The sequence below is a fragment of the Rhinolophus hipposideros genome (genome assembly GCF_964194185.1).
Source record: "Rhinolophus hipposideros genome assembly, chromosome: 9".
Taxonomy (NCBI): Eukaryota; Metazoa; Chordata; class Mammalia; order Chiroptera; family Rhinolophidae; genus Rhinolophus; species Rhinolophus hipposideros.
In genome coordinates, this window is record NC_138055.1 from 7,668,490 (window position 1) to 7,689,394 (window position 20,905).

At 39.8% G+C, this 20,905-nt stretch overlaps 1 protein-coding gene across 1 annotated transcript in view; it reads left to right on the forward strand.

Annotated features, from left to right (window-relative positions):
• Nucleotides 1-20,905, forward strand: part of ENTHD1 (ENTH domain containing 1) — a gene marked incomplete at both ends in the record, with an annotated part of 91,513 nt that overhangs the window by 40,657 nt on the left and 29,951 nt on the right. The window contains one exon of the mRNA XM_081059260.1: nt 2,150-2,273. Within this exon, the coding sequence (XP_080915386.1) occupies nt 2,150-2,273 (124 nt within the window). The remainder of the gene's footprint in view (nt 1-2,149; nt 2,274-20,905) is intronic.

Consider the following 20,905-nt stretch of genomic DNA (forward strand, 5'->3'; position numbering starts at 1 on the left):
TCAGGAAAACAGTTGGTAGCTTCTTATAAAGCTCAACATGCAACTACCATACGACCCAGCAATCTCACTCTTAGGCATTTATCCCAGGGATATGAAAACTTACTATCATATAAAACCCTATACACGCTGTTCACAGCAGCTTTATTTGTAATTGCTAAAATCTGAAAACAACCCACATGCCCTTTAATGAGTTAAACTATCTTACCATGGATACCGTGGATACTGCTTGGCAATTAAAAAAGGACAAATTATTGATACACACAACTTAAATGAATCTCCAGGAATTATGCCAGGTGAAAAAAGCCAATCCCAACAGGTTATATCCTGTATGATTCCTGTAACATTCTTCAATGTCAAAGTTACAGAAATTGAGAACAGATTAGTAGTTGTGGGGAAAGGGTATGGGAATAACAAGGCATCAGGAAGGCTCCTTATGGTGATTGAAATGTTCTGACCACGTGTGTCAATAATCCAGATGGGATAGTGTAATTTTGCAGTGTGTTGTCTTTAGGGGAAACTGGGCAAAGGATACACAGGATCTCTCTATTATTTTTTACAAGTGAATGTGAATCTATAATGATTTAAAACTAAAACTTGAATTATAAAAAGTGGCACATCACTTGGCCTGGCAGTTTCTAATGAAGTTAAAAATAAACTTATCCTATGGCCTAGTCTGTTTTCTGTGTAAATATCCAGGACTAATGAGTGCATTTGTCTACAAAAAGATTTATACAAGAATATTCATAGTAGCTTTATTCATAATAGCTGAAATTTGGCAATAACCCAGATGTCCATATGTAGGAAGATCGATTTAAAAATTGTGATATATTCATACAACAGAGTACTTCTTACCAAAAAAAACAAAAATGAAAAAAACTACAAATACAGTTGTCCCACCTTATCCCTGGGGGATATATTCTAAAACCCAGTGGATGCCTGAAACTGAGGATAGTACTGAATCCTGTATGTAGTATGCTTTTGCTTATACATACTCGTACCTATGCTTTTTCTTATACCTACTCGTACATACCTATGATAAAGTTTAATTTATAAATTAGGCACATAAGAGATTAACAACAACAGCTAGATTAACAACAACAACAAGAACAATTATAACAATATGCTCTGATGAAAGTTAGGGTGGATATAGTCTCTCTCAAAATACCTCATTGTACTGTACTCACCCTTCTATTTGTGATGACGAGAGATGATACGATGCCTCTGTGATAAGATGAAGTAAAGTGAGTGACGTAGACATGGTGATGTATCGTTAGGCTGCGTAAGCTTGACCTGAACCCGAGCACCATGATACCAGGACAGTTGTTCTGATCACCAAGACGGCTGGCTACCACGTGACTAATGGGCTGGTAGTGTCTACAGCATGGATATGCTGGACAAAGGGATTATTCAGGTTCTGGGTGGGACAGAGCGGGACAGCGCAAGATTTCATCACACTACTCAGAAGGTGTGCAATGTAAAACTTACGAATTGTGTATTTATGGAATTTTTTATGTAATATTTTTGGAGTATGGTTGGCAGCAGGTAACTGAATCCACAGAAAGCAAAACCTCAGATAATGGAAGGATTACTTACACACAAAATATGGATGAATCTCACAAAAGTTATGTTGAACAATGGGAATCAGATACAAAAGAATACATAGTGTCTGATTCCATTTATATGAAGTTCAAGACAGGCAAACTCATTGATGGTGATAGAAGATAGAATACTGTTTACTGGTGATGGATCAACTGGAAAGGAGCTTGAGGGAACTTTCCAGAATAAAGGAAGTGTGGTTATATTGGTACACACATAAAGTCAAAAGTTATTGAGCTCTACACTTAAGGTTTATGCGTTTACTGTATGTTAATTATACCATAATAAAATACTATAAAAAAAATCCTCATTCATGGGGAAAAAAGTCATATCAACCAACCCCACTGTCTAGATTTCATTTGAATCACCCTACACTCAGCTGACACCCAACTGGACAGATAACTTATGTGTGATTTCTTTCAATCAAAATGTGTTTATGATGATGTTAGCACGTATAGATTGTATCTCCATAAATTGTCCATCCATTGTAACAAATTGAGGCAGTGGGGTTCGTTTTTTCCTAACTTTTATGTGCCCTCTTGTTTTCTATAAGGACCTGATGCTGTTTTATGAGGATGACCCAAAGCCACTTTTGCCAGCAGCTCCTCCTGCCATCATCTCATCAATTGCATGGCTGTCAGAAGGGCAAGCAGACGTGTGTAACCTCTGGAATGTAGGTAAGTTGGTTAAAGATAGGAAGTTTACTCAGAAATATGAATCAGAACACTGGGCAGGAAGGTTTTTCATCAGATTTTATTTTGTGAAATATAGCAACAACGCTTTAATTTAGATTCGATAATGGGGGACACGGCCAGCAGGGACAACGTCAATGCACAGGTGATTCTATAACCTTATTTTACCGTTTGTTTCCATCTTTTTCACTATTTTTCTTTTTTCATCGTTTTAAAAATTATTAACTACAAACCTTACATGCTTTTACAAATCATTAAGAATAGCAGAAAATATTAATTTTAGTTCCTTTTCTCATTTGTATTAGCTTCTCTTTGACAAAAAAGTTTAAATTATGACCTTTTCCAGAAGCAGGCATTAGACAAAAATGTGAACACGCAAGATGCATGGTATCCCACAAATTGACTAATCACCTCTTGAGGAATTAACATTAGGGAAAGGCACAGTGTAAAATTATACCAAACTGGCTGACAATAAATTATACGATGAGATTCCAGCTGGACTCTGCTGCTCCTGAAGGTCTGATTGACTCACTGTCGAGCTGTTCCATCCTGTCTCTATTCTCCATGAACTGTCAGTTTTCAGTACATTCTTCCTCTTGATTTTCTCAAAAAATAGGTTGAGAGATCTTCTGCCAAGATGTGAATGAAACTTTCTCATTAGTATCTTTCATATATCTTTGCTTTGAAACTCAGTGGGCATCCTTTCCAAAAGTATCACAGCAGTGGCTCCTTATGTTCTGAGTTTCATCCTCTCCCTCATCTTTGGACCATGCACCTCACTTTTCCCTTTATATAGATCCCCACTATCCAAAATATAAAAACTGTAGTTTATTATAGATTTGTTTTACAAGTTCATGTTTATATAATTCTTTCATAAAACTGGTAGTGAGAATGATACTTTAATAGACACAGGAACAAGACGTTGTGTGTTATGGTGATATTTGTAGTACAAGGATGGCATTATTCACATGGGCAATTAGTTATAACTGGTTATGATTTTTTAAACACCTTGCTTTGTATTCTTAGAATATACGTTATGTAAACTATCCCAGAAGCTTGCAAGAACAGTAAGGAAACGTTTTTGTTTTCTACTATTCCCATGCATTTCCCCCACCCCAACATTTTTTAATAGACTATTTTTTAGAGCAGTTCTAGGTTCACAGTACAATTGAGTGGAAGGTACAGAGATTTCCCCATATGCACCCCTACTTCCCCCACTATTAACATCCCCCACCAGAGTGGAACATTTGTTGCAGTCAGTGAACCTACATTAACACGTCCTTATCACCCAAAGTCCATAGTTTACATTAGGGCTCATTCTTTGTGGTGTACATTCTGTGGGTTTGGACAAATGTGCAATGACATGCATCCACCATTATAGTGTCACACAGAGAAGTGTCACTGTCCTAAAAATCCTCTGCCTGTTCATTTGTCCCTCCCCTCTAACTCCTGACAACCATTGATGTTTTAACTGTCTCCATACTTCTGCCTTTTCCAGAAAATCATATAGTTGGCATCATACAGCATGTAGCGTTTTCAGACTGGATTCTTCCACTTAGTCATATGCATTAAGGTTCCTCTGTGTCTTTTCGTGGCTTGATAGCCCATTTCATTTTAGTGCTGAACAGGGTGTACCAAGGTATTTACCCGTCACCTACTGAAGGATGTCTTGGTGTGTCCAAGTTTAGGCGATTATAAATGAAGCTGATAAATATCCATGTGCAGGTTTTTGTGTGGCTGAAAATTTCCTCCGCCAACATTTTAATACAAGTGGAACTGAGTGTAAATGAGCATTACTGGCAACCCTTAAGAAGAAAAAAGTCACAAAATATGTTGTGTGAGGGATGGATCCACCATTTTACTTGGCCAGATCTCATCTTAATTGAAGGAGCTTTTCCTATTTTTAAGTCTGTCTCTTCTCCAATCTTTACACTGATCTCAGAGAGATCTTGCTAAAATGCAGATCTTAGCATTTCACTTTCGAGCTTAAAAACTTTCAACAGTGCTCCATTGCCAATAGAATGTCTAATTTTTTTTTTGTATTGTCATATAAGACTTTTCATAGTCTGATCCCAGCCAGCCTTTTTACCCTCATCACCCAACACGGCCAATATTCACAATGCTCTGTGAAATTCTATTACTTGTGTCTTGTCTTCTCCTTACAATGTCTTTGTTCCATTTATTTCAGCTGTGTAACACGTTGCTCTAAAACTTCGTGGGGTAAGACAACCATTTATTCTTCTCATGGATTCTCTGGGTCGGGAAGTAGGACAGGGCAGCACAGTGGGGATGATTTTTCTCCTCCATGTTGTATGTTTGGGCCTCAGCCCAAGAATACCAAGGCTGAGGATAGGAATCGTCTGAAGGTTTGTTCACTCATCGATCTGCTAGCTGATGGTCACTATCGGTGGGGGTTGAGTTTCTCTCCTCCTGGGCCTCTTCATGTGGTCTCACCATATGGGCTAGTTGGGGCTTCCTCACAGCACACAGGTGGCGGGGTCCCAAGGGTGAGCATCCTGTGAAAGAGAGGACCAGGCAGAAGCTGAATAATCTGGGAAGTCATGCTGTGATGCTTCTTCCCCATTCAGTTCATCAAGGCAATTACAAAATCTTGCTCAAGTTCAAGGGGAGGGGACGTAGACTCCCGACTCCCCATGGACAAGTGTCAATGTCATTCTGAAAGAAAAGCATATGGGATGGGAGGTGTGTCAGGACAGTCATCTTTGGAAAATACGATCTGCCACAGTCCCCCGCCAAATGATGAGTGTTTGACAACATCCTATTCAAACCGCAAGGCCCAGCTCAAATGTCACTGCTGCTGTGAACTCTTTCTACACACTAACTTCTCCTTTCACTATGTTCCCACAGGACTTGGCCCATACCCTAGTATAGAATTTATGGTTTTGTATCATAATTATTTTACCTTTTATTTTTAAATTATGTAAGTAATAAGGGAATATAATCTTATTTTTTAAAATTCAAACAATATAGAGTTAAAATCTTCTTCTCTATTCCTTACCCCAACGTAGTCCCCTCTCCAGAGTTAACTGTTACTATTAATTTGTTGGTTACTCTCCAGACCTTTCTCAGTGCATTTACATACATACATCTATCTTTAGAAGTATGTAGAATTGACTTTATTTTGTTTTAGGACATTGTTCTGTATTTTCCTGAAACTTTTTTTTTTAATAGTATCACTTGGCAATCTTTCAGTGTTAATATTTAGAGATTCACCATGTATTTTTTTTTTAACTCTTGCATTGCCTGGACATTATAGTTTATTTCCCTGCTGATTGACATTTTGGGGTTTTATATTTTTCACTAATACAAATAATGCTTCAGTGAATAGCTTTGTGCACATATTTGAGTGTTTCAAGGTAGAGTCCTAGAAGTGGAATTCCTGGGTCATAATGTTTGCCCATTTTCATTTTATTTAATAGTGCTAAATAACCCCTCAGAATATCAATACCAGTTAATACTGGCTTGCAGTATATAAGAGTACTATTGACTCATACCCTCACCAGTACTTGATATTTTTCAGGTCTTACATTTTTATCACTTGAATAAAGGTTGCATTGCATAGTAGGTATAATTTGGGTATTTGCATGTATTAATTGGATATTTCTGTTTCCTCTTCTGGGGATTGCATGCTTATATCGTTAACCTGTTTTACTTTTGGATTGTGTATTATTCATTTAAATTGGTTTTGCAGCATTTTTGTATATGTGTTACTATTCCTTTCTGTTATGTGTATTGCAAATACCATCTTCCAGGCTGTGAATTGTCCTTAAACTTTCTTTAAAGTTTTGTTGGTATATTTATAGAAATTTTGTGTAGCCACATTTATTCTTTTTCTTCTGAACTTTTTGTGTTTTTGAGATGCTTTCCCTATGTTCGTACTACATATTCAACCGTATTTTACTGTAATTGCCTTAGTTCTTTAATCCAGCTGGATTTATTTAAAGCACTTGTGAATGGTTTTAGATAGGTCACTGGGCATCCCGTTGTCTCAACAACATTTATTGAGTGCTTCATTTTTCTCTTCTCTTTTGAAATGTCTCTTGAACCTGTACTAAATAGTATCTATTTGACAACTCTATTCTGTTTCATTGATCCATTTTTCTATTCCTGGTCTATTTAATTTTTTGCTCTTATAATAATATGCTATAGTATGAATGTATCCTGTTTAACCATTATTATTATGTGAGTGATCACTTAAGTTATTTTCATATTTGTACTATTTTAGATAATGATCAAATGGCATCTTTCGCCTCTCTCAAATAAAGTAGGCTTTTTATTTATAATTTTCCACAATTTGAAGCAGATTTTAAAATACGGTATTCTGAATTTCTGTTGGTAAATTTTGTACAGCTCGCTAACTTATCCTGTCAACAGATGGTTCTAATTTCCATGTTATAATTTTGGCAACTTCAGCCCAAGGCAAAAATAAAGTAGAAAAGTCATTCTAGTACGGCCTCCTCAGTTCTTTCCTTCCTGCCTCTCCCCTCCTTAGGTGCACAGGGACCTGCTGTTTACACTCTGGCCTGTGGCACATAGGGGTATGTACACCCTCACCAACACTCCATCATTGATTCCCTGATCCCAGCCCTTTCCTTTCCTCTCTCAGTGACCACTCTCTTGAATTCTGTGCTCATCATTCCTTTCTTTTCTTTGTAGTTTTGCTATGTATGTTAATTCTTTGAACAATATATTATTTAGTTTTACAGGCTTTTAAACTTTATGTAAATGGAGTCATTCAGAATTTATTTTTCTGTGACTTCTTATCACTCAATAATATGTTCTTAAGAATCATCTACGTGTGTATATGGTTGTCATTTGTTTTCACTGCTGTATACTATTTCTTTGTGTACATGTGTTAGAATATATTTATTTATTCTACTCTACAACACTATCGTTGATATGGTGTGTCAAGTTTTTTGTATTGCAGACGGTGCTGTTTATAAACATACTTGTGTAAGACTCCTGGTTCTCATGGACAAGAGTTTCTTTAGGGCTCTTCTGAAATTGCCAATGGTTCAATATGAGCATCTTCAAATTTACTAGACAATGCCAAATTGTTTTCCAAAGTTCTGGCTGTTCCATGTCCTCACCGACCCTTGATATTGTTATTTTTTGGGGGGAAAAGTCACCAATCTGTTGGGTGAATATTGGTATCTCATTTGTTCAAAATGTGTTTTTTAAATAATGCAATTGAGCATATTTTCATATGTAGATGGCTCAGTCATGTTTCTTTACCTGTTCATGTCTTTTGGCCATTTTTCTATTTGGTTGTTTGTCTTTTTCTTCATTGATTTGTAGGAATTCTTTATCTATTCTGGAGGCAAAACATTTCGTTTTGTAAATACGTTTTTCCAGTTCATGACTTGTCTTTTCACTTTGTAAGGAGTCCTTTGAATAACAGAAGTTCTCGGTTTTAATGAGGTAGAATTTTATTTTTTATGGTTTGTGCTATTTGTATCTTGTTATTTTTAAAAATTCTTGTCTCAAGACCACAGCGATACTTCTATATAAGTTAAAATTTTTATAGTTTTGCTTTCCACAATGAAACATTTAATGCAGCTGGACTGGTTTGTGTATGGTAGAAGCAGGAGTCCAGTAGTACTTCTAAATGGATATCCAGTTGTCGCAGCATCATTTATCAAAAAGCCCGTTTTCTTTTTCCCCACGCAACGATAATACCATCTGTATCCTAAAGCATGTTTACACATACGTGTGGATTTGTTTCTGGCCTCTCTATTCTGTTTCATAAGTTCTTTGATTATCCCTCCTCCAACAAATAGTTTTAATTACTCTACCTTTGTAATAATTCATGATGACTTCTCCTTCATCAAGAGTGTTTTGTCTATTTTTGACCTTTCGCTTTCCCACATAAAAGTTTGTCAAGTTCCTGAAAAAAAACTGTTAGAGTTTTGATTGGCATCGTCAATCTTGAAATCAATTTGGAGAAGTGACATCTTTACCATATCAAATTATTTATTTAAGTTCTTTAATGTATTATATTGTATAGTTTTCTCCATACAGGACTTGTGTATCTTTTGTTAGATTTAGTCCTAGGTGCTTTATGTATTTTTGTCGCTGCTGTAAAGGACAGTTTATAAATTGTATTTTCTAACTGTTGATGTTAAAAATGAATGGAATTAATTTTTGTATATTGATTTTGTACCAGTAACCTTCGTTAATTAACTCTTACCCATTTTCCTAATTTATCTGTTGATTCTTCTGGGTTTCTTATGTTGAAAATCGTGTCATCTGTGAATGATGGCAGATTGGTTTCTTCATTTGTAAACCATATACTTTGTATTCATTTTCTTATCTCGTCATGCTAGGTAGAACCGCTCAGACAGTGCTGAACGAAAGCATTACTGTCGGCTTCCTAGACTTGGTCTGTATCGGAAAGAGAACAATTTCAACATTTGCTATTAAAGCACGTTTACTCTATGTATTTTTGCGGATCTCCATTCCTGGTTTAACACTTTTATCATGAATACATGCTGAATTTCTCCATTTTTAGCATCTACATTGATGGATATAGGTTATTCTCCTTTGAGTCGTTGATTTTGTAAATCAGTTGATTTCCAAATGGAGAAAACCACCTGAATTCCTGTAATAAACTCCTGTTAGCCATGCCAGATGAGCTTTTGTATATGTTGCTGGGTTTGGTTTGCTAACGTTTTGTTTAGGAGTTTTGCATCTATTCCTGTGAGTGAAATTCGCCAGAAATGTCTTTTCTCATTTTCTCTTTGTCATGTTTTGACGCTGAGATTTTGCTAGACTCATAAAAAGCGTTGGAAAGTTGTTTGTTTGCTTGTTCATCCTCTGGAATAGTTTGTGTAGGGTTGTTTGTGAGATGATGAGAAAATAGATAAGGTATCCTGCAAGATCACAAATGGTGGTGCTGGCAGAAGGGCTGCAGGTAGGGAAGGCCAATCTGCACCCAGAATATGAAGACAAAGTACTGCACCCTTTATAATGGAGGGCTCGAATGTAATCAACCTGACACCAGGTAACTGCCGTTTCCCCTGGAAAATGGTGACATGTGAGGGATGCAGCATTAACCTCTACTCTCAGCATGCTGGGTAGCCACGTCACCCTGATGACAGGAAGTTCATGTTGTTGTGCCCAGGCATAGCCTCCATCCTTGCCACATGGCCACGTCAATCCACTGAACAACCACTGGTGTGATGGGGAGAGAGGATGATCGGCAGCCAGTAAACAGAGCCTCTTGCCCACCTGAGTTTTGAGAGTCTCTTCCACAGTGAATATTCCCTCATAGGCATTTATATGGGACATGAATGTCTTCACATAGTACGCACAAACATCCAGAGAAGTCCATCCACATATTTCTTTGTCACCAATCTTCCAGTCTGATTCTTTCCAAGTCCCCAGGTGCACCCTTCGCCACTGTGAATTGCATCTTGCCTTCCGCATGAAGTATGCGTTCAGATGTAGTTTGCAATTCTACTTGGAGGATTATCCTAGTGTCTTTCAGGGGCACGTGTGAGTAGGAGTTAATTAAGCAGATATCCACTCCTGGCTAGTGCTGGCATGTCTTCCGGATTCATCTGTAAACCAAGCTTGTATTTTTCCCTCTTAACTGTCAGTTCTCTAGGGAGTTATAGGTGTGGGTTGGGAGGAGGCAGCAAAAGAGTGGAAACAGGTCCCATGGAGTCCGAGCCACCTGCTAGCATATTTCACGTGGGCGTCCTGGACCAGCTTAGTCTGGTCTCATATATGTCATTTTGATTTTACAATGGGAATCTGCTGTGCAGGTCCAATTTTATGTTCTGTGGACCAGATGACACACATGACATCATGGGCACATAGTCATTTGGTGTCTTGTAGTGTAGGCAAAAGAAGGCATGACCTTCCTCCAAAGCCCTCGAGGTCAGCTTCGTGATTGTCCTCATGAGAGGCTGCATTTAGCATCTCGCTGTGCCTCAAGCCCCTCAAGTTCTAGATTATACTGTCAGGGCAGTTTATACAGTGGCCTGAGCCTGCTGCAAAACCTTTTGTTGCTTTGATCCCCACTCAGAACTGGGGTAAATGGTCAGAGCAGCACCCCCAAATGTGGTATACTTTGCCTGCAGAATTCAAAGAGAACATGATTACTGTGATTCTCTTCTTTGTGGCAGTTTAAGGTACAGCACCTCGTCTCTCACTTTAGAGGGGATGCGCTGACATGCTCCAGACCACTGAAGAAACAGTGCACAGAGGTGGCAGGCCCTTGAACTTTCCCAGGACTTCTCTCCCCCCTTCTGCATGCAGGTAGCACCAGAAATACTTGCTATTTCCTGCTTAATAGGAAGCAGTTAACATTGTATCATCAGTGTAAAGGACCAGTGTGACATTCTGTGGGGTGTCAAGAAAATCCAAGTTCCTGTGGTCTCTATTAAGAGACAGAAGCAGAGCTCACATAACTGGGAGGCAAGATAGTGAAGGTATACTGTGTCTCAGCCACGTGATGGCTAACTGATTCTAATTATCTTGATTAGTAGACGCTCGAAAACATTTCTAGGCCAAGAGCTGCACACTAGACGCTAAGGACTGTGTTGATTTGCTCTAGGAAGGATACCACAGCTGGAACTACAGCTATGATTGGCATCACCACCTGATTGTATTTGCAATAATCTGCAATCATTCTTCACAATCCACCTGGCTTTTCAGGAAAACAGGCTAGTTACATTGGAATGTGATAGGAATCACCACTCCTAAAACTTTCAAGTCTTTGATGGTGGCAGTAATCTCTGCAGTTTCCCCCTGAAAGGTTTTTTGGGGTGAGGGGGTGTAATTCTAGGGGTTGCAACCTGGTCCTTCTACCCATATGGCCTGAACTCCATGGGTAGAGGAACCAATGTGGGGGTTCTGCCAGTTACTCAGTGTATCTGTTCTCGTTATACATTCTGAGACCATGGAAATAACTAGAGGTAGGTCTGGTTTTACTGGACCCATTGTGAGGTGGAGCCCAGACTGAGACTTAGTGTGTCACCTGATTTCCATAAATCCTACTCAGACTATAGTGGTATTATTGGATCTCCAGGGATTGGTGTCGGTTAAGAACAAGTACCTAACAAGACTTGGAAATTCTGTGTATTTCCCTTTCCAAGTACAGTTGTTGTTGTAAATGGCTTCAGGCACCTCTAGGAAGGGCTTAGAGGAAGGTTTATTACATACACCTGTGGTGGCCTTTCAGGATTCTTCCCCAAAGGGTCCCACCTTCCCCTCGGTCAAGAGGTTCTGGCTCTGTGAACTGGGTTAGGAATTGGGGAAGAGGCCGTGAATCCCCCAGGATGACGCTGGTTAAGTCTCCCCCTATGTACGTTAAGCAGCACTTAATAGGCTACTCACCTATTTCCTATAGATCTTGTGGTTCATTAACCATTACCATACATCCCTGAAAGTACGACAGCATTACCAACAGAACAGACATCACGTCTGTGGCCTCCTGTGGTCCTTGTGCCTCGCCTGTCTCCCAGAGTTACGCACCGCCACCTGGCTTTTACCACGGCAGGAGGCCATTATCCCATTGAGATCAGGTTTCCACTGCACCTTCCTGATGGTCATCTCCAGCCTGCAGAAGACCCACCATCAGAGAGCTCCAATGGGGCTGGTACCCCATCACTGTACATTTTTTAATGCCTTGGTGGAGGGAATGCCCTCCAGAGCAATTAGAAGGTTGAACATAACACACCTGTCACCCTGACAATCCCCTCTTGTGGAGCCTTTAAGCTTCCTTTACAGTGTGCCCTAGATGTGCCTGTTCACACGATGCTCTCTCACTCTCTGGCTCTCTCGCCCTCTTCTCAGGTCCTGCTGAAATGTTACAGTCTGGGGAGGCTTTCCTGAACATTTTATTAAAAATTGACACGTGCCACCACCATTGGCACTCCCTATCCCTCTACCTTGCTTCATTTTCTTTGTAACACTTATCATCATCTGACATTTAGTAAGAGGATAGTCTGATATGGGAGTTCCCCGGACTACCCACAGGTATCATAGTGAATCTGCCATAATCACAGCCCTGACTTTGGACTCTGCTCTTTGCCACTTTTAGGTACGTGTGACACTTTTCAAGAGATGCGTATGATTTTTGTATGTTGCTCATGAATTGGGTGCATTGCACTAATGCCTTTCGTTTTGAGGGCAGTTGCTGTATGCTTTCACATTTCCCTGAAGTAGTCCTTATATCAATGCTCAGAGTGTTACAAAGCATGCTTCAAATTACAGAACTGACTATAGAAAGTTGAAAGGTTATCAGCACAGTAACTGTGCATTATATGGTTGGTATTAAGAAAGCCAATTAAAACTTTTTTTTAAGCTTAATTGTTTCCTTTTTTTACTTCAAAAATATGGGAACATGATTAATGAAAAACAGACATAGATGAAACTATTAAAGACTTCCATTGAAATGAATGAATAGAGCAAAGCCACAATCATTTGCAGAAGTCAATTAGATACTTAACAGACTAGAAGGGCAGTAACTCCATTTAAAGATGCCACCTTTTATTTTTCATGCAGGGGCCAATTTTTTTCATCGTGATGATTAAAAGAAAAATTAAGAGATGCTGATTTTTAAATTATTTATGAATTTTAGGTCAAGAAGCCATCCAACCTAAATCCTTTACTACATTACTAATGAGTGTGTGTATTATAAAGTCATATAACCCGTTTGACATTTCAAATTAGGAAAATCAAGCTTAATCTAAACTAAGGTGACAGATTCTTCATCAAAATGACTGTGACCTCTCAGGTGTATAAGTCCCAAGTTGACTTTATTTGAGCGAAACAAATGGCTATGTATTTATTTCCCACAGTGAGTAAATGAGTCATCGTGCAAAGATTTACTGAATACCTACTATGTGCCAGGCACTGTGCTAACTGCTAGATGTCCATGATGAACAAGTTCCCTGCCTTTATGTGGCTCCCAGTCTAGTGGTCTAATCAGACCTGATCAGATCTAAGGAGACAAATGAGATCAGTGTTAAGTTGCGGGGAGGACTTAGAGGGCACCGAACGCTGACTTTGGATGCTAGGGGAAGCTTTCTGGAGAAAGTGATGTCCAAACTAGAACTTGAAGGGTAGGTAATGATAAGCTGGTCAACACTTGCACTGTGTGTGCTGGGTGTACTTTTAAGCATTTTAATTCATTTAATCTTTGTAACAATCTTGTGAGATAGATGAGAAAATCGGCACAGAGAGTTTAAATACCTTGTCCAAGTTCACAGAGCTAGGAAGAGACGGAGTCAGGATTTAGATGAAAATAGTCTGATCCTAGAGCCTGTGCCAACGTGTTTCAAACCTTTGACTGTGATTCAGTCAGAAATGCCTTTTACATCATGACCCAGCACACACACTCATATGCGCACCTGAAACAGTAGTTTCGCAAAACAATAGTTACTGGCAGTGTACTCTGATCTTTTCTATTTTATTCTAGACAGTTTTACTTGAAGAAAAAATATTGGATGTGACCCACCAAATGGATTTCACAATCCACTAACCAGTCACAACCCACAGTTTGAAAAACAGTTCACTGCGCTATTTAACCTACTGCACAGAATGAACCAGACCAAGTGAGGAGAGAAGAAGAGAGTATCTTAGGCAGAGTGAACGGTGTGTGAGAGACCACGGGGTGGGGTAGGAGGAAGCTGGGCAATTGGAAGAACGGAAAGAATTGTAGCAGGGCCTTAGGATTAAGTGGATGGCAGGAAAGGTGCCAGACAAAGCCAGAAAGGCAAGCTAAGTTGTATCAATAAAGGTCACCATGTAATCTATTTTCCAAACCAGGACATTTCTGAAGTGGAAGGAGGCACAATTAATACTTACGCCAGGATAGCAAGTATAAGCCTGGAGCTTCCTGGGCAAAGTGGCGTCACTATGGTCTGTTTGTGTTCCCCCAAATCCCTATGTTGAAAACCTAGTCCCCGAGGTGATGGTATTAGGAGGTGGGGCCTTTGGGAGGTGCTTAGGTCATGAGGGTGGAGATCGCAAATGGAATTAATGATTTATAAAAGAGACCCCCCAGGGCTCCATAGTCCCTTCCGCCACATGAGGACTAGTAAGAAGTCAGCGGGCTGCTTCCGGGAAGAGGGCCTTCAGAATCTGACCATGCCAGCACCCCAACTTCGGACATCAGCCTCCAGAACTGTGAGAAATAAATGTCTGCTGTTTATAAGCTGCCCAGTCTGTGACATTTTTTTCTTGCAGCCATGAACGGAGTAAGACAGACCTGTGTGCCAAGTCTCTCCGACACTTGTTATTTCTTGTCTGTTTGAGCACAGCCCTTCTGACACGTGTGAGGTGGTACCTCACTGTGGCTTTGATCTGCATTTCCCGGATGATTAGTGATGCTGAGCACTTTTCATGTACCTGTTGGCCATCTGTACGTCTTCTCTGGAAAAATGTCTGTTTGGATCCTCTGCCTATTTTTTAAATTGGATTGTTTGGTTTTTTGCTATTGAATTGTATGAGTTCTTTATATATTTTGGATCTCAACCCCTTTTCAGATATAGGATTTGCAAATATTTTTTCCCCGTTCAATAGGTTGCCTTTTCATCTGCCTGATGGTTTCCTTTGCTGTGCAGAAGCTTTTTAGTTTGATGTAGTCCCAATTGTTTATTTTTGCTGGTGGTGTCAGATCCAAAAAAATCATCTCCAAGAGTGATGTCACAGAGCTTGCCGCCTCTATTTTCTTCTAGGAGTTTTCTGGTTTTAGATCTTACTTTCAAATCTTTGATCCATTTTAAGTTAATTTAAGTATATGGTGTAAGATAGTGGTCCAGTTTCATTCTTTTGCATGTGGCTGTTCAGTTTTCCCAACACCATTTATTGAGGAAACTCTTCTTTCCCCATTGTATCTGCTTGCCTGCTTTGTCATAAATTAATTGCCCATACATGCCTGTGTTTATTTCTGGAATCTCTAGTCTTTCATTGATTAGACTATGATTTTATTGAGAGAAGGTCTGTGTCTTGCTCATCATTGTATTCTCTCTCACTAATCCAGTGCTTAGCCACCTAATAAGGGCTCCATAAAATATTTGTTGGCTAAATAAGTATCATTTGAAATGATATTTCTGTATTTTAAAAAAGTTTGTTATTGGGGAATATTGGGGAACAGTGTGTTTCTCCAGGGCCCATCAGCTCCAAGTCAAGTCGTTTTCAGTCTAGTTGTGGAGGGTGCAGCTCACTGGCCCATGTGGGAAGCCGACCAGCGACGTTGGTGTTATGAGCACTGCGCTCTAACCAACTGAGCCAACTGGCCACCCAATATTTCTGTATTTTTTGCATATACTTTTAAAGTGTCTTCAGAGAAGATTGTCGTAGTGCCTTCAAAGAAGAGCAGCCTGAGCAGCACAATGGGTGTACTCTTAAATTCACCGATGAGGTTTGTGGCCAGCAGAATTGTCTTTTGAAGACTCTTCCTCATCCCTCGTGAACACTTGGTTGTTATATGAGTTAAAGAGAGTCTGTTTAAAAGGAGGAAGTGCTCACAACACATACAGTTTGAAATAACATTCAAGGATATAGAGAGGGAATACACATGGGCATTGGTGTTGGCCCAGATATTATTTATGTAGCTTTTCCTTTCATACCACTTCAAGTGTGGTATGGAACCAGGACCTGTCTCTAGTATGGCAGGAATCCAGAGACACAGCATGGATGGTTTCTCCCCAGTTCTAGATGCTGTTACTCAACTTAGTGGGTCTCAGAGGAAGGAAAGTCTGGAGGGCAGAGAGAGCCCCGAAGGACTATTTTAATGGTGAATTACAGGAGATGGGTGAAGACAGACGAACGGCTATCTGGACATGAAGAGCTTCTCAAAGTCAGGGGTGGCACCTTACTCATGCTTGAGCCAGGGGCATGATATTTTCAGGCCTTGACCTCAAGTGTGCCAAAAGGAGAACTATATTTTTCTGTAATTCAAGATAATCTTACATTCCTGGTGACATAAAATACAACCTTGGTTATTCTGTTTTCTCAGTCGTTTTCTGGTTTAAACTCAGTCAATTCAGGAATCCCTTTTTCCTCTTCCTCTTGAGGCTGCCATCAGTGTCAGTGAGCAGCTTGGCCTCATGGGGACAGGGGAGGTATCCGCTCCCTGGCTCCTGGGCATCTCATTACCATAACTTTTGCTGAGAGAAAACTGGTCCCGTTGTTCTTTAATTGTCCACATCTCTTTCTGCGAGACCTGGCCCTGGACAGGCTCGGTGGGAGACCTTCCTCACCAGTAGCTAACTCTTGCTTCTTCTGTTTATCTTCTCCCTCAGAGGATTTTTAGTCTGAAGTAAATGCTTAGAGTTTGGGGTAGGGGTAGAGAAGCTAAACCAATATTTCATCCCAAATTCCCCATAACAGGTTAATCTGGCTTTTGTTTGTTTGTTTTTAATTTAAGTCTTTATCTCTGAACCCATCATGAAACTTCCTCCTGGGCAAAAGCAGCTTCATATTTCAGTGATTATGCTCCGGGGAAGGGCCTTGGGGATTCAGTAGATGTGGGTGGAGTTTGTGGGGAGGGAGACTGTGTCTGTTAATGCTTCATTCATCATCCTTTCATCCTTGTATCAGCAGTTCCTAGCACAATGCTCAGGACATAGTAGGCTCTCAATCTCTATGGAATTGAATATTGGATGAGTCAGAAACCGGTAAGATATTGAAGAGAGAAGAGTAGAAGCTTGGGGGAGTCCTCAGGGTAAAGATGAAATGAGACATAGAAGGAATGGTCCATATTGTTGACTCTTTGTTGAAACAGAATTCTGTTCAGTAAAGCTACATGATTTGTTAATGTTAATACTAATAAGAAGTATTGCTGTTATTTTTATGGCTTGCGATGGTAGGTGCTCTCTAGACCCCAACATAGTAAATAAAGTCTCTAAGTTAGAGTCAAAACTCAGGGATTATTCAACTTTTTATAAGTATAATCTGAAATAGCTATCAACAACTAGATATTAAGAGTTAAATAGTAGTGAAATTCTAAAAGGGAAGATTGAGAAATTTGGTTTTAATTCAACAGATAATTATTGCGTTTTCTGCCGTGTGTCGAGCACTATGGTAGCCATGGAGGTATGGCAGTGAGCATGGCAGGTCCTGTCTGGCCTCAAGGAACTTCTGTTCTAATGAAGATAACCAGTAATAACGTAATTGTAACACATGCTATGAAGGAAATAAACAGGAGCTGCAGTAAAGTGATGATGGAGTGTTAATTTTGGTCAGGGTAGTCAGAGAATGCCTGTGTGCAGAGATGATCTGATTTGAGAGAAGGAAGGAACATTCCAAGCAGAGGGAATAGCATGTTCAAAAGCTCAGGCGTGGAGAAAAGAAGGTTAACTTGCTCCTAGAATTGCAAGTGGGCCAATGAGGCTGGAATGCAGCAAATGAGGGGTGGATGGTGTGAGAGGAGGTCAGCGAGAGGTAAGCAGGCGCCGTATCACACAGGACCACGTTAGTCATGCAGAGTCATTTCAGACTGAAGTCTGAGTATGGTGGGAACATTTGAAGCATAGGAGTGATAGACTATAACTGATATTTTCTTAAATATAAACCAAAGAGAATGAATTATGGGGGAAACAGAAGCAGAAAGATCAATGAAGAAGCTATATAGATCGTCCAAGTGACCGTGGCCGAGGGCGGAGGCAGCAGCTATGGAAGAAAGAGTGTCGATTTGGGATACATTTTGGAGTTCAGGCCTCAAGATGTCCTGATGATGGGTTGTCAGAGGGAAAGGGTGGAAACGAAGATGACTCCTAGTGTTCTGCCTTTGGGAACTGAGTGTCTGATGGTGCCATTCACTGAGAAGGGGACGATGAGGGGGAGAGCAGGTTTGGGGGATAACATTATGAGCTGCTTTTGCATATGTTACATTTGAGGTGCCTGTGACATCTATTTAAATTCATGTATTCTGGAAATATTGACTATCAGTACACTAAAATAACTAAATTGGAACTTAGAGCTTGTTTTTCCTACCTCTTTAATCAGTCTCTTTCCTTGAGACACCCAGTTTTTTAAATATTCTAACTTCTTTCTGGATGATGGTTGTATGGCTGCTGCGTATTTCAGAGATCTGAGCATTCCATTATAAAGAAAAAAAAAAGAAAGAATACACCTTGAATGTAGGTCATCACCAAATATGCCCAATCCCTTACTAAAATTCTGAGAGAAATCTAGTGTTTACAGTCCAGCATGTTCAAACAACAGTTTCATTTTACTTGAAGTTAGCAGTTTTAACAGAATGTAAATAGTGGTACTTAATTTTTCCACTTTGTATTATTATCTCCCGTACAACAAAGTATGGATGCTTTAGGAGACTGGGCAAAGTAGACAATGAATGACCTAGTTTCTGGTAAGTAGATTAGACTCCTGCAGGTGTTCTCTTCTCCTTTCTAATGGTGTGTGTGTGTGTGTGTGTGTGTGTGTGTGTGTGTGTAAGGTGATAGCACGATTACATTACAAAGAAAAGGTACTCTGGAAGCGCCTTGGAGTTTTGCAGCAGGTGTTTCATTTGGATCAACATGCAGTGTGGCCTGGAGACAAGCTAAGCAAAGGGCTAGGGCAGTCACAAATTCTAACAGCTCAGCTGTGGTTCATGCCAAGGGTAAATGTTTTTAGTAAATGTAGGTGAAAAAGGCGTTGTGCTTTCTTGGAGGTGTCAGCGACAGGAAACTTTCCTCTTTCCCACTTAGTTCTTCTGGTGGAACAATTCAAATGACATACAACAGATTAACAGGAGAAATCAAGTTTTAATACATGCATACGGGGAATTCACATAAGCATGGGCATTCCAAAGACAGTAGGCAAAACGAGGTATGTATGTGACTCAGGACTAAGGAGTGGGAGTAGGGACCTAGGCTTCAAAGTGAAGTCAGGCAGTTCACGAGCAGATGAAAAAAGTGAATGTCTGGTAAGCAGATGTTTGCTGGGCCGTCTTTAACAATAGGACACAGGCGGGTTTGATCAGACAGGCCTTGCTAGGTTCCTCCCTAGTTCATAGTAAACGACAGTTATCTATGATGACAGCTCCCTTCCGGGAACTAGGCCTCTGTTAGATTCTTTTAGGCAGTTAAGGGAAAGGCCAGAGATGCTTCCTGAGCCTTCTAAGCCCTGATTGTTTAAACTTGAAGTAATCTGCAGGCCAGAGTGGCACGTCTGAATACATATTTGACTCATTCAACTGAGAGAAGAAAAACCCAGAAAGGAATACTTAGTACTCCGATAATGACAGTTATCAGTCCTTGCTACCTATAAGCTTGATTATTCAGAAATATTCAATCTCTAAATTATGACAGTTCTTTGATAATCATATTTTAACTGTCATCTCTGTCCCCACTTTGTGGGCCTTTGTCATCTGGTGCTTGCCCTGTTAGAATACCTTTGTTCGTGATCCCCTTGCCTGAGTCTCACTCCTATCTGCCTGCCACGTAAGCTCCACCGTGATCTGTTTAACACAAATCTTTAAAGCAGCCTGTAATGGCTTTTCATTATCTGCAGGATAAAAACTATACTCCTGACTTCTTTCATTTTTAGTAGTATGGTGGACTAGACACTCTGCAGGTCCTCCTGCTGTTTAAAAAAAAAACTAGATTCTGGATAAAAGATGCCTTTTAATGCATTGTTGGATTCATGGGAGCTAAAGGAAATCTCTAAAGGCAAAACTGAACAAAAGCACACAAACCCAATAAACCTGAGAACTTAACTTGATTGGAACAGGGAGCCGTGAGTGTAAAGGAATCATAAGACAGGTTTCCCTGAAGGCAAATGCTGTATCAGCATTGCATTCAGAAAACGAAGGCTTGAGCCAACAGCAAGGGAGGAAGTGGAGCCTCAGACTTTTGCATTAAGTGGATCACTCAAGGGGGCTAAACTGGCTCTAGGTTTGTAGTCTCAGCTCGTGACTGAAATGTAGATTTTTTTTCTGGAGGGAAGTGGCCTGGTTTAGACCCCCAGGACTCTTACAGGTTAACCACAGCCAAACACAAGGTCAGTGATAGCCAAAAACACAAGGGAACAAGCCTGCATGACTGAGAATTTACAAAGATACAAACCACTGGTTTAGCTTCCTAGGATTTCAGATATGAGAGCTGCAGAATATTAAGCTGAGTATGAAATGCTTAAGGGAAAAAAAAGATGGAATTACTAAAGGACAGATGACTAGACATATTTGAAAAATAACAAGTAAAACTTTCAGAAAGGAAAAACACAATTGTTTTAAAGTAAAAACTCAGTAGATGTGATTAGATTAAAATAAATTAGATAAAACTGAAGTGAGAATTAGGGAATTGGAATGTGTATCAGAAGAAATTCCCCAGAATGCATCAGAGAAGACAAGATGGAAAATATTAAAGAAAAGCTGAGACACAAACGTTAAATGAAGTTTAATATTGCCAGGTGGAATCCCAGAATAAGAGAATATATATGCAAAAAGAGAGGCAACACTTCATAAGATGATGGGAGATAATTTTTCCAGAAGTGATAAAAGACATGAATCCAAAGATACAAGAAGCACAATACACATGTATACTACCAAATAGGATAAAGAACTAAAAAAAAAATTGCAAACTCACATATCATAGTGAAGCTGTAGAATACCAAAGGCAGCGAGAAAGGCAGAT